This window comes from Cordyceps militaris (assembly GCF_000225605.1).
Source record: "Cordyceps militaris CM01 unplaced genomic scaffold CCM_S00008, whole genome shotgun sequence".
In the NCBI taxonomy this organism is placed as follows: Eukaryota; Fungi; Ascomycota; class Sordariomycetes; order Hypocreales; family Cordycipitaceae; genus Cordyceps; species Cordyceps militaris.
In genome coordinates, this window is record NW_006271976.1 from 697,906 (window position 1) to 711,599 (window position 13,694).

A 13,694-nucleotide genomic window follows, 5' to 3' on the forward strand; every position below is an offset into this window, starting at 1 on the left:
AGTTAATAAATATAAATATTAGAAAATATACTATAAAAATATTATCTAGCCTTATTAGCTTTTATATAACTATTATATACTTATTCTTTATTAAAAAGGACCTAAATATAAACCTAAAAATACTATAAACTTTTAAAAGTAATATTAATAATAAATATAACTTTAATAATAACCTAAACTATAATTATTAAGCCTTTAAAACTATTAAAGCTACCTTAAAGCCTACTAAATAGATTTAAGTTATTATTCCTTATAAGCTTAGGTATTTATAAGAAATTCCTAGTATTAAAATAAAATATTAATTTATAAAATATTAAATTCTATTAAAAGTAATTAAAAATAAAGTATTTCTCTTTACTAAAAAAAAGAATAATATAAAGTATTACCTAAAGCTTAAAAAGAATAGTATACTTTTTAATAATAAGCTTTTATTTTTTACTTTTACTAAAAAGAAGTTATAAAGCTTTTTAAAATATAAAGTCTTTTAGTTTATTAAATTTAACTTTATTACTTATTATAAGTACTTATTTAAATTCTAAATAATTAATAAAATTAAGTTTAATATTATTAAAAAACCTATAAAGAAAATATATATAATTCTATATAGTTATTAAAACTATAATAAAAATATATTATTTACTTAATTATTAACTATTTAAAAAATAAACTAGTATTTAATTTTAAACCTTATACTAACCTAAATTTAATAAGATTAGCTATTATAGCTTTAAGATATTATCTAGGCTTATATATAGGTTAGAATCTATCTTTAATAGTATATTCTTATTTAGATTCTTTTAAAACTTTACTATCTTTACCTTAAAAGTATTATTATTAAAGTTATTTTATTATTATATAGGACTTTTTAAATCTAATACTTACTAATAAATAATATACTTTACTTATTATCTTAAAAAGCTTAGAATATTATTATTTATTTATAATTAATACTTTTTATTAGCTTTAAGCCTTAATCTAGGTATTATTAATATATAAACTAATAATATAATTAGCTTTAATATTATTACTTTTAGTAAATAAGAAGTTAATATCTTTATTATTATTAGATTCTAGGCTAAGTTAAAGAAAATATTTATAATAAAGAACTTATTAATATTTAATAAATATTATATTTCTTTAAGTATTAATAGCTTTATCTTAATAATCTTAAAAGGATAATTAAAAAAGCTTTAATTATTAATAAATCTAAAAGAGTATATTAAATAGTAAGCTTAAGATACCTATCTAGCTTTTATTTACTAACTAGAAGTTATATTTAACCTATTTATTATTATATAATTTAAAAAGCTTAAAAAAGATAATTTTAAGTATTTAAATACTTATATTTAATAGTAAATTAAGAATACTATTTATAGCTTTTAATACTTACTAATCTAACTAAAAATAGCTAAATTATTTATTTTTATTAATAATTCCTTTATTAATAATAAAGATTTAAATTCTTAGTTAAAATATATAATTATTTTAAGTAATAAAGAACCTATTAACTATACTAAAATTACTATTTAAAGTAATATTATTACCTAAAGCTTAATAAAAAGTAAATATATTACTTAAAGTATATTAATATTAAAGCTATATAGTATAGTTCTAAATATTAATATAAGCTATACTTTTTTTATTACTTTAAATAGGATTATAGAATTAATAGGTTTAATAATAGTTTTAATAGTAATTTATATAAATTTATTTTTACTATATAAATATTTAATAAAACTTAGAATTATTAAAATAAGTATTTAATAATTAATATTATAATACTATATTAGTTCTATAAATACTATAAGCTTACTAAGGTTTAATAGATTAATAATAATAATAACCCTATAAATATATTAATAAAGGCTACCTTAAATAAAGTATTATAAAAACTAATTAATAATAACTAGCTAATACTATATATTTAAGACTAGGTTAGCTATACTATAAAAGCTATAAAAAAGCCTAAAAGCTATATAATTTAGCTAAAAGAAGAGACTATTAGTATTATATTAGTAAATACTATAGTAAATATAGTTAACTAAGTATAGTAAATATTTAATAAAATATACTATATATAAAGGTATATAGTAAATAAAGTTATATTATATATAGTTATATATAGTAGCTAGTTATATTATATATATATTTATATAATAATTATATTATATAATAGTATATAAAGAGGTTTTAATACTTATAGCCTTAATATAAGGTATTATAAAGGCTATTATAATAAATAACTAAGCTAATAAAGCTAGATTACTATAAAGATATTATTACCTTCTATAGGTAAGTAAAGTAACTATTTATAAGTTATTAACTACTAATATATATAACTACTAATTATTCTTTTATTCTTATAATTTCCTAGTAGTACCTAAAGTACTACTTATTTATATATTTAACTATAGCTTTTCTCTTTTATAGTTTATTTTATTAGTTAATTAAAAATTATTATTATATAACTATTCCTATAGAGTACCTTTATAGGCACTCTATACTTATAGTCTTATAACTATTACCTATTTAGAATAGCGATCCTAATAATAACTAGGCTTAAAATAAAAGTAATTATAATATAAAAGCTATTTAAAAGAATTTCTTAAATATAGATATTATAATAAAAAGTAAGTAAAGAAAGAATATAATAAAAATAATCTTTAATAATATATATATAAGCTAATAAAGTATAACTTATAAATAATAACTTAATATAAATATAATATATATATTAATATATATTAACTTAAGTAAATAAGATATAATAAACTTATATTAATATAGATAATTATAACTAATATAACTAAAGTACTACTAAAAAGAAAGGATATATAAAGAAGTTAGGCTTAAGCTTACTTTAAGCTAAACTTAGCCTAAGCTTATTATAAATATATTATTAGTATACTCTTTTTATATACTATAGTAAATAAATAAACTAGCTTTTCTTTTTCTTTTATTTTATAAAAATATTAATACTATTTTAATACCTATTTATAAATACTCTAAAGCTAGTTCTTAATAAAAACTATTTTATTATTTAAATATATATATAAATTATAAGTAAATTAATATATTTAAATAGTTAATAATTAATAAAAAATATAGAAAAATATAAATTTAAATATTAGCTTAAGAATCTATTTATTAAGACTATTAAATACTATTAAATACTATTAAGAATTATTATATAGTAATAAAATAGTATATAAAAAAGGCTAGTTTTTATTTAACTAGTTTAGAAACTATATTTAGTATAATAAGGTATTAATATAAGTTTATTATTATAGTTTTTCTAGTATTTATAAGTTTATTAAGGTATTAAAAAGATTATAAGGCTTAATTAAAGTAATTTAATAAATAAATAATATTATTATAAAAATATAAACTTATTATAAAAATATTTTTAAAAAAATAGGTTTAATTTTAGTATTTAATAGAGAATATAGCTCTTTATTTAATATATATATAAGTTCTCTATCTTTTTCCTAATTATAAAATCTTCTTGGTAGGTTCTGAGGAAATACTTCGGTTGGCGGAAGTATCGCGGCTACATTATTTCAGGGGGTAGACTGTAGGTAGTCTGGTGCGCTAATGAGAATGGTCTCTTCCCGTTGGCTTGGGGGTCGGCGCGCCGCAGGGACCCGTCCCGACTTGGCACGGTTGACGAAGCAAGAATGTGCAAAATTGGGCGAATATGCTGTGGAGCTCTGACATGTCCAATCGGCCCGCGAGCTCTGGGCCAACCGGGTTGGATGCAGAACCCTGTAGTCATTCGTATCAGCCGGGATCAGCTCCTACCAGTAGATAAAAGGCTTGGCCGCCACCCATCTTGCAGCTGTGCAATTACAATGCAAGCATCTGACCGCATCCTGCTCATCCATAGCTTGCGTCGTCTTGCCCAGCTTCGGTGCAAGGTCGCATCTGGCCCTGACCCGATGGGAAGTTGTCTCGATAGTTACCCTTTTCTCAAACTATTCCAGCTACAACTTAACCTATGCATACCTGTAACGCTATTCCTATTTGTCAGCACAGACAACACTATAACGTAACAGCAAGCAACCATCGGTGACTACGGCTTCGCGTCCTTTGTAGCCAGTACTGTACTGCCAATAGTTATTTTTTGGCGGCAAAGGGACGCAGCTGAAAAAAAAAAATCGCCGCAGGGGAGGAAATGACGACAATGGTGATTAAAAAAGCAGAGCCCGAAATTTGCGGGACAAGATTTAAAATTTACAAGACAGTCCCTATTACAGTATTTAGTAGGCGCAACAGGCCAATCAGAACTAAGAGAGTTAGGTAGAAGTATCTCAAATTCCAAAATGCGTCCTGTAAATTTCGGGCCTCAAAAAAGCAATGTTCAAATATTGCCCCGCGGAACTAGCATGATGCGGGCGACGGATGCGCGGCGGGAGGGGAGTCGTAAAACGGAAAGGGCGCCGCCACGAAGCCGGCTGGTCTCGCCTTGTTTCCATTGCGCGGTGGGCATGTGTGGAACTCGGGGACCAATCTAATACAAAGGCTTTGTCTTCCCCGATTGGGCCATGAACGAGGAGGATACAGAGAAGCTGTTAGACTTAAAAAGGCCCTCGCTGCTGGCCATCTTAGCGACAACCACACAATCTCGGGGTTCTTTGTCAATCGAAGCATCAGTCGCCCCGTTCCACGCACAACAAGACACACCCCTCTCAACGCCATGATGCAATTCCTCACCCTCTTGGCTACCATGGCTGCCACGGCCGCCGTCACCGCCTCGCACGTGCCCGTCAACGAGCGGTCGGCGCAACAAGTCATTACCCGTCTGAACCTGACGGCCAACCCGGAAAAGGGCTACTATGCGCAGACGTTCATCGACCCGGAGCTCGTCGGCGGCGGCAGCAACCGGTCGGCGTCGACGCTCATCTACTACCTGCTCGAGGGCGCGTCGGGCGACTCGGTGTGGCACCGGGTCGACGCCGCCGAGGTCTGGCACTACTACGCCGGCGCGCCGTTGACGCTGTCGCTGTCGTGGAATGACGGGAAGCCGGTCGAGAAGCAAGTCTTGGGACCAGACTTCTTCGCCAATGAGAGCCCGCAGGTGGTGATTCTCAAGGACCAGTGGCAGAGCGCGCGCTCGCACGGCAACTGGACGCTGGTGGGCACGACGGGTTAAGTTTTTTTTTTTTTTNTTCAGATGATGCCATCTTTTTTTTTCGCAAGAGGGAACAAAACGCCAACGTGAACACGCAGTCGCCCCCGCATTTAGCACAGACGGCTATGAGCTCGCGCCGCCAGGATGGAAGCCAAAGGGCGCATGCCAGGCGTCGGCGCCGGCCAGCGCTGGTGCCCGCTAACGGGACACGGAGCACCATGATTAGAGGTGGATAGTTGGGGGTGGGGAAACGTAAATATAACGAACGATTCATGACACTGGGACCAAGCCTCTTGCAAGAGACTCGATCTGGCATTGTGATATTTTCGTGCATAACACAATTGTGCCTGACCACAGTGTGCGCATGAGCTGCAATCTCGCTGCATGTCGATGGGTGGCGTCACTTGCGCTTGGCATGTTTGCCTGCTCAATTTCTCGATGTTTGCAATTGGCTAGTTGTGTGCATGTACTGCTGCATGAAAAATTGCGGCCATCTATTAATAAATCGCTCTGAATGTTGGCCATGGCCTAGCCACTGGCAAGAAGAATGAAAAAAAAAGGCAGATATAGAAAATGGTATCATGAGGCATAACTCATAAGAAAGAAATAGTCAATCCGCAAGTCTCGTGTGGTTCAAATCAAAAGGGCACCTAAACTCCGTCGCTCATCCCACGCAGTCCCGATCTTGAAGCGCGGCGCCATGCCGGTATAATAAAGGATAGGAGTAAATAAAAGTAGAGAAAAAAAATGGCGTGTTTGTTGTTGTTGGTGGGCAGGTCATACGGTGTTGGGTCCGCGGTAGATGGGGGCCTCGCTGCTCACGCTGTGATCGCGGGCGGTGCGACTGATGCTCTGGACGAGCTGGACGCCCGAGGTATCCTCGCCCGGCTCCGTTTTTAGCCAGAGATTGCTGCCGCGGAGGTTCTCGCTGCCGCGACTACCAGCCGAACCAGAAGCGGCCGCTGCGGCCGCACGGCGGTGGCCAATGCTGTCCGGCCCAGACGAGGGGCCCGAGTAGAAGACGTCGCTGGTGGACTGACGGACGGTATTAATGAGGCGGTTGAGGATGACGAATTCGAGCTTGAGCTTGACGCCGTAGACGCAGGGCTTGAAGGCGCCCTGAAGGTGGAAGAGGTCGGCGCACTGGATGCCGAGGAGGGTGATGTCGAGGGCGATGATGACGGTGTTGGCCCAGATGAGCTGCCAGAGAACGGCGCTCTCATGGCTGGTCTGGCGAGGGGCCGGGTGGGCGGTGGCGGGCGCGTTGGACCAGGGCCGCTGGCGGAGGGGGGCACGGCCTTTGAGGTACTTGCGGGTTTGGAAGATGTAGAGGATGCTGAGGGCGGTTTCTTGCACGAAGTAGACGACGAGCTGGACGCGGTCCCAGACGAGGTTGAAGGAGGCGAGATGGGGGTTGATGTTTGTCGCTTGCTGTGGTGTGTGAGCAGAAGAGACGATGAGAGGTCAGAGAAGGAAAAAAATACGTACAGCAACGGTGCCAATGACCATGGTGGGTATGGAAAAGACGATGGAGTTGAAGATGAGTATGTACTTTATGGTCTGCAGGACGCTGTCGGTGTGCATGAGGAGGTGCAGGCGCGAGTAGAGGACCCAGCTCTGCGGCACGACCATGATGAACCAGGTGAGGTAGATCATGGTGATGGACGGCACGGGGTCCTTCCAGACGGCAAAGTCGGCGAGGATGATGAAGATGGGCTGCAGGATGACGCCCCAGCTGGTGAGGGCGCAGGCCCAAAAGTAGAGGCCCCGACGGCGCTTGAAGAGCAGGAAGAGGGAGGCGTTGATCTCGACGCCAATGTACCAGGCGATGCCTATAAAGGCGGCCATGATCATGGACGTTGGCAGGTCCTGCTTGATGTCATCCATGGTTGATGAGAGGAGGGGGTTTTTGAGCCGCCGGCTTGATGCTAGTGCGAGATGCTGCGGGCGCGCCCAGATGAGACGGGGGGCTTTTTTGCTTTGAGTTTGCAAGCGGGCGGGGGGGAAACTCTGACTACATTTTTGGGGGATTTGTGAAAAGAAAGGAAAGGAGCCCGAGGGCAGGAGTTTGAATGAAGGAACGGCTGGAGATGGGAAGAGAAGGGAAAATGGTGAGGGGACGAAGCAAGGGAAGCGATGGGAGGAATTTTCGGTAACGAAGATGAAGGAATTCCCACAAAAGCGGTCGACGGTAGCGGACAAGTGGCACGACTGGCGTTTGTATTCGAGATATGGGGGGCAGGTTAATACTAGTAGTAGCCACCTGTAGGTAATAGAGGGAGCCGACGGATGAGGGGGATGAGGGGGGTGTGGAATAAAGATGACAGATGAGGTGATGCCAGTAAGCGTATGCTACCCAAAAATGTACGGATTACAAGGCCAGAAAGCCAGAAACGAAGAGCGAGTTGTGGAACTTGTCTATTTGGGTTCTTTCTTTGTGACACGCTGCAGGTGGGGGAGAGGACCATACCGATGAAGCCAAGGTTCCCTCTCCATACAAGATGAATGCTGTTACAGGTAGTTACGGTGATGGGACATGAAGATGCAGAGATACGTAGCATTTTTCGCTTCACCGTGCAGATGAGCTGAAAGAAACCCCCCGGGTCATTTTACCTTGTTGCCTTGTGTAACACACCTCTTCTGTTCCTTTTATAACTATTGAAAGCATGAATACTCGGAAGTTGCCCTTTTTTCTGTTTTCTTTCCTGCGCTGATTATCATATCGGACCTACCCTTGTGCCACAAACCTGCCATCGATTCCACAACGGGTGGGGTGGCTCTGTGGATTTGAGCCTGGCTTCGCTGTTTTTGCTTTGTATCAGGTCTCACAACCGTCATGGGCAAAACATCCCCTCCCCGCGTTGAAACAAAACAAGCATGAAATATATAAAATTCCATTCACGAACCAAATTTTTTTTAAAAGAAAAAATAAACCGCCAGCGCAAAAGTACCCGGTGAGGCTTTGCCCCCTGGTTCATGGCACACCTCTCATGGTGGTCAGCAAATACGCCTCCAGCAAGGAAAATCGGCCCATGACCGCGCCTCAACTTGATCCCGTTCCATCATCAAACCACATCCAGCAACGAAACCACCCGCGTGGCGGCGAGCCAATCCACACCATTCACCTAGCACACGGGTCCTTTGTTCAAGTCCCAATTGCTACACCTTGGCTCTCGCAAAGAAACCCTCGCTCGCAAAGCAAACGGCCCACATCAATGCAGATGGACAAGACTGCCGCTGCCAAGTCCTCACCAGGCTGAGGGCCGTGCCCCTCCACTCTCCTCAACTCGCTGTCTGTAACAAATCACATCACGTCAACGTCGCAAAGGCACAAAAAAAAGTCTCCGTGGCGCAACCACCACCACCTTCTTGTGTTTCCTGCCGCCAGCCGAATCGTCCCGACCCCGACCGCATCATGGACTAAGCTCACTTGAACGATTTCGAGGCTAACTGCCAGTACTGTACGGATAGTTCCTGCCGAGCCCCGAAACTCACGGACCCTTTCGTCCCAACGTCCGTTTTGCGCCAATCTCTCTCTCTCTCTCCCACTTTCTCACTACATCGCCAAGATAATAAAACCCACGTCCAAGGACCATACGCACCAACAGCCCCAACTCGCCTCATTTCCTACCAACTACGAACCCTACCATTACACAAACCTATTCTTCTTTCCTTCTTTGCTTATTCCCACTTGCGCAAAAACCAGCCCATCATGGCCGCCACTAATTCCCGCACCGCGCAAGATGTCATTGCCGCCCTCAACCTGACCCCCCACCCCGAAAAGGGCTACTTTGTCGAAACCTACCGCGACGCCGTCCCAGCCGCCGCCACCACCACCACGGAGAAGCCGCGCGCCGCCAGCACCTACATCTACTACCTGCTCGAGGGCACCTCGGGCCTCTCCCACTGGCACCGCGTCCTCGACGCCGTCGAGGTCTGGCACCACTACGCCGGCGCCCCGCTCCGTCTCAGCCTCTCCTGGGACGACGGCAAGCCTGTTCGCGACGTCGTCCTCGGCGCCGACCTCTGGGCCGGCCAGCGCCCCCAGGCCGTCATCGAGCGCGCCGAGTGGCAGCACGCCCAGAGCCTCGGCGACTGGTCGCTCGTCGGCTGCTCCGTCGCCCCCGGCTTTGAGTTTGCCGGCTTCGAAATGGCCCAGCCGGGATGGGAGCCGCGTGCGGCCGCTGCGCCGCTCGAGAGCAGGTGAAGATGACGACGTTGCGTATCAATGATGAGTGTGTGGTCAGGGAGAATGGATAAAAAAACACGTGAAAATGACCATGATGACTGCGCCTACTACAAAACGGCCCGCTGTGACAACTTCCAACGTCCAAGTTTGTGTACTAGACACCTTGTCCAGCTTACTCTAAGAATCCGCAAGACCACCACCATTCAAGATGCATAACAAGTACCCGTAAAATTGTCCCATTCGCCATTATTTATTTTTTAAAATACTCTCAAAAAAGGAAAACCAGTGGAACGAAACATTTCCACCAACCGATATGCCAGACTCCAAAAAAAAAAGACAGTGCTTATTTCTCTCTCCTCGACATTCCCACCCCCACCCGCTGCTTACGCTGGGAGACCCCTCTTCTCCGATTCCGTAAAAAAGATGACCATGCGCCACAATTTCTTGACCAGGTCCTCGGCCTCGTCGTCCAGTGCCTGTGCAAAAAACGTTTGGTCAGCAAAAATTCATCGACAAGGTAACGACAGAAACGGGGACCACGAAACCAAACTCGGGCCCCGCCAGGCATGTGAAAAAGACAACAAGGGGAAAAAATGCGACAAAGAGACAAAAACAGAGGCATCGAACAAGGGAGAAAAAGGGGAAAAAAACGTACCCCTTCCAGCTCCTCCACAAGCGCCGCCGCCGTCCCGTGCTTCCGCAAGTGCTCCTCGACCGCCTCGACGAGCATCTCCTCCTGGACGCCGAGGTACTCGACAATCTTGCGCTCGACAAACGGCCGGAGACGACCGGCCATGACGCCGTCGTCCATGTAGTCCCACTGGACGGGCCACGCCCACAGGCCGTCCCTGTCGGACGGGATCTCCTGCGCCAGCGCGCGCACCGCCCGCGACACCTCCTCCTCCGTCATGCCGCCGTCGGCGCCGGTGCCGCTGCCACGCGTGTCCACCGGCTCCATGGGGATAAGCTGCCGGCGCCGCGTGCCCTGGGCCTGCTCCTCCTCGTCGTCGAGCAGGCCTTCGACCTCGGCGACGGTGCGTCGCCGCTGCGTCGCCGCCGTGCGGGAAGCGTGCGCTTTCTGCGCGGCCGCGCCGAGGGAGAGCTTGAACGGCTGGGGTGCTGCAGCCGTCGTTTCGGCAGCAGCAGCGCTAGCAGCAGCAGCAGCAGCAGCAGAGGCGGCTTCGGTCGCGGCGCGGTCCGACTCTTCGGCCTGCTTGTCCAGAAAGGAATCGGCCATGCCGCGGGCACGCTCGAGCTGCGCCTGCGTGCGGCGCTGCTCGTCACGCTCCTGCCGGCGGTCCGCCTCGTCTCGGGCCTCTTCGTCCGCGCGGTCCATGCCGCGCTTGCGCGCCCACGCGGCGCGGTCGCGGTAGTACGGGTGGGACTTGCGCCCGGCCTCGCGCTCGTCGTCCCATTCCTTGTCTTGCGCCAGGCGTGCCTGCGCGCGCTGCTGCTGCGCCTCGGCGCCATTCTTTTCGCGGTTCTGCTCCCGGTCCAGCGCCGCCTGTCGGGCCCGCTCCCGGTTCGCCCACCGCCGTTCCGCGTCCTCGTATGACTTGTCCGCCTCGGCTTGCTCCTCCCGCAGGTGCCGCCGCTGGAGCTCCTCATCACTGGCATCCGTGTCGTCGTCGCGGTAGCTGGGGCCGCTGCCATTCTCCACGCCGCCGTTGACAAAGGAGGAGTTGCCATTTCCGTTGTGGGCGCGGGGGCCGGATGGCGCGCCGCGAGGGCCGAGGGGCGTACCGTTGGAGCCGTCGTGCGTCGCTACGGGTCGCGAGGCTCCGTTGCGTCGTCGCTCTTGCTCTTCAAACTCTTCCTCGCCGCGTAGACGCTCCAAGTCGTGCTGATTGCTGCGCTCGCGGAAAGCCGCAATCTCTTTCAGAACAACTTCGCGAATCTCGGAAGGGATGTCGGATAGCTCGTCCTCCTGCCCCATGCCAATGTTGACAATCTCTATTGCCTCACCGGTTCTTTCATAGTCCATGGCGGTATCCACATGCCCAGATGTTGAGGCTGATAATGGGTAGAATAAATCTCGTAGAGCCTGCCTGAGCTGCGCACGGGCATGCGCCTCGCCAGCATCGGCTTCTTCCTCGTCCTTGCGAAATGCTTCCAAGTAATTGACCGTGCTAGCGTCCAGAGATGTGTGTAGCTTGACTGTCTCAACGCCTTCGAATGTGTCGTCCTTGGGCTGTTCTGTTGCGATGGGCTGCTTGGCCTTGGGCACTTGCACCTCCTCCTCAACTAGTAGGCGTGCGGCGTTGTGCAACGACCCGACATCCTCGAACAGGGCAAAGCCAAATTTGGCGCCTTTATGATCATCCATGACGCTATCCAGCGCCTCCCACCTCCTGAGCCGTCCCACAGAGCTGAGGACTTTTTGAATCCCATCGCCGCTCACGCCGTCTGGGATCTCGTGTATGAACATGGTGCGCAGCTTTTCCTCGGCCGTATAAGGGATCAAGATCTGCGTCGCTTCGCGGTTCGACGACCGTCCTTGGTCTAGTCCTCTGTCCATGCCCAGTCCCGGGCGGCCGCCCGGTCTGGGACCATCGCCTCGCTCGTTGCCGCCCGACGGACCTGTCGTGCCGAGCCGAATCACGGGGGCGCTGAAGTTGATGTTGGGTAGGTTCGGAGGCTGAAAGGAGGCCGGCGCACCACGACCTGCCGGTGGTACATTCGCTTGCTGCATGCCTGGTGGCCCTGGACGGGCCGGGACGCCTGGGGGAGGAGCGGCTGCAAGAGGTCAGTATCAAATCGAGTATAGATAGCATCGTCACTCACCTAATCCTGGAGGAGCCCCCATTCCGGGCGGAGGATTGCCGTAGCCTCCATACCCAGGTGGCGCGCCGTATGGATTACCTGCAAGTTGTTAGCTGGACACTCACATCAATCAAGTCGGCAACTTGCCTCCATATTGGTTGTACGACATGTCGCGTGATGCTGAGCGCGCCTCGTAACGCAAAAGAGTCCCGAATTTCTTCCTCCAATTGTTATTATGTATTGCACAAATAAGAGGGAGATGGGAAAGATTTTCGGCTGCAACAAAAAGTTGTCTGGCGGGATGCAGTAGTGGTTATTGATGAGATGGAGCTCCAAGTTTGCGGCGCGCCGTTGATTGGTCCCACAATGTTCAGCGAAGCTTTGACAGCGCCGCATCAATACATTTTCCGCTTGACAGGCCAAACTAGTTTTCGCCGGTTATCGAGTATTGACTCCTACATGGCTACTGTTCAGCCAGCTTCCATCTATTGACAGAGCATTGCTGCTCAAAGCAACTTAAAATGTGTGCCAATCCCCTTGATTCGATCAATTGCACCACTGTCATCGTTGCGGTACTAACAACTTGCCTAGGGCTGCCTCAATTCGCCACAGCAGCACGATGCTGTGCAGAATGTCCATGCAGGCACCATCGTCCACGCGATGCTTCACCACGACCGTCATGAACCTCGCCGATCGCCGTGCGCCCAAGCCCGCACCGCGCGCGAACCCTCTCATCGGCGGTATCCAGCCTAAACCACAAGAACCTGCCACCGCGACGGCCACCAAACCCAACGCCCAGTCTACCCTCACGCCGCCGCCGCCGCCTCCTCCCAAGTCGGCCCCCTTGGCCGCTAAACCGTCTCCCTCCTCCACCAGCACATACTCAGCGACAAGCAAAGCCTTGCCGTTTGAGCTCGACGTGACGTCGATCCTGTCGACCAAGGCCGCCGAGTACGGCCGCTCGCTGCAGCAGGAGGATCCCCTGACGCGGCCACGAGTGCGCGCCGCGGCAACGACGGGCCGCACCATCTTTGTGCGCGCCGCGCAGCCGGGGCCCAACTCGGCACCCACGGTCCGCAGCGCGCTGGCGATGCTCGGCCGCCTGGTCACTACGCAGCACATCAAGAACAAGTACCACTCGCAAAAGGCGCACGAGCGTCCAGGTCTGAAGCGCAAACGTCTCGCGAGCGAGCGCTGGCGGGCCCGTTTCAAGGGCGGCTTCTGTGCAGCGTATGCCCGTGTTCACGAGCTGCGCAAGCAGGGTTGGTAGGCGTTCGGGGAGACAGGATGTAACACTAAGATGAACGATTGTGGAATCGCCCAATCTTGTATGATATACTGCATAACAAATACAATACCTTTAAAGAAAAGACCTTGCGGTCATGATCTTTCATTTCATCCGTTCTATCATTGTGGTCTAGATGAACAATTCTCCGTTTGACTATACCTTCTAATACTGACATACTGTGCGCTCTCGACCAAGCTGAAGAAGCCGGTGCTGAAAATCGGGCAGAAGGACTGCCTTCAGCAGAGTTTAAGTAAGTGTAGTAAGACTGACCGCATGTATAGTTGTTCATCATCATGTCTTGTCCGTGCCGAATACAAGCCCCG

The 13,694-nt window shown here is 46.0% G+C and overlaps 4 protein-coding genes across 4 annotated transcripts; 2 read left to right on the top strand and 2 right to left on the bottom strand.

The window, feature by feature from the left end:
- Nucleotides 1-4,696: 4,696 nt before the first annotated feature.
- CCM_09279 (cupin superfamily protein) lies at nt 4,697-5,333 on the top strand (the record flags this gene model as incomplete). The annotated part of the gene is made up of 2 exons (XM_006674413.1): nt 4,697-5,147; nt 5,230-5,333. 2 exons carry the CDS (start codon nt 4,697-4,699, stop codon nt 5,331-5,333), a joined length of 555 nt encoding a protein of 184 aa, XP_006674476.1.
- Nucleotides 5,334-5,908: 575 nt separating this feature from the next.
- Nucleotides 5,909-7,018, bottom strand: CCM_09280 (uncharacterized protein; the record flags this gene model as incomplete). Its single annotated transcript, XM_006674414.1, has 2 exons — nt 5,909-6,562; nt 6,620-7,018. The coding sequence occupies 2 exons, from the start codon at nt 7,016-7,018 to the stop codon at nt 5,909-5,911; spliced, it is 1,053 nt and encodes a 350-aa protein (XP_006674477.1).
- A 1,825-nt stretch (nt 7,019-8,843) lies between these two features.
- CCM_09281 (uncharacterized protein) lies at nt 8,844-9,338 on the top strand (the record flags this gene model as incomplete). Its single annotated transcript, XM_006674415.1, has 1 exon — nt 8,844-9,338. One exon carries the CDS (start codon nt 8,844-8,846, stop codon nt 9,336-9,338), a length of 495 nt encoding a protein of 164 aa, XP_006674478.1.
- A 365-nt stretch (nt 9,339-9,703) lies between these two features.
- CCM_09282 (rbm25 protein, putative) lies at nt 9,704-12,126 on the bottom strand (the record flags this gene model as incomplete). Its single annotated transcript, XM_006674416.1, has 3 exons — nt 9,704-9,796; nt 9,976-12,056; nt 12,105-12,126. The coding sequence occupies 3 exons, from the start codon at nt 12,124-12,126 to the stop codon at nt 9,704-9,706; spliced, it is 2,196 nt and encodes a 731-aa protein (XP_006674479.1).
- Nucleotides 12,127-13,694: the final 1,568 nt, after the last annotated feature.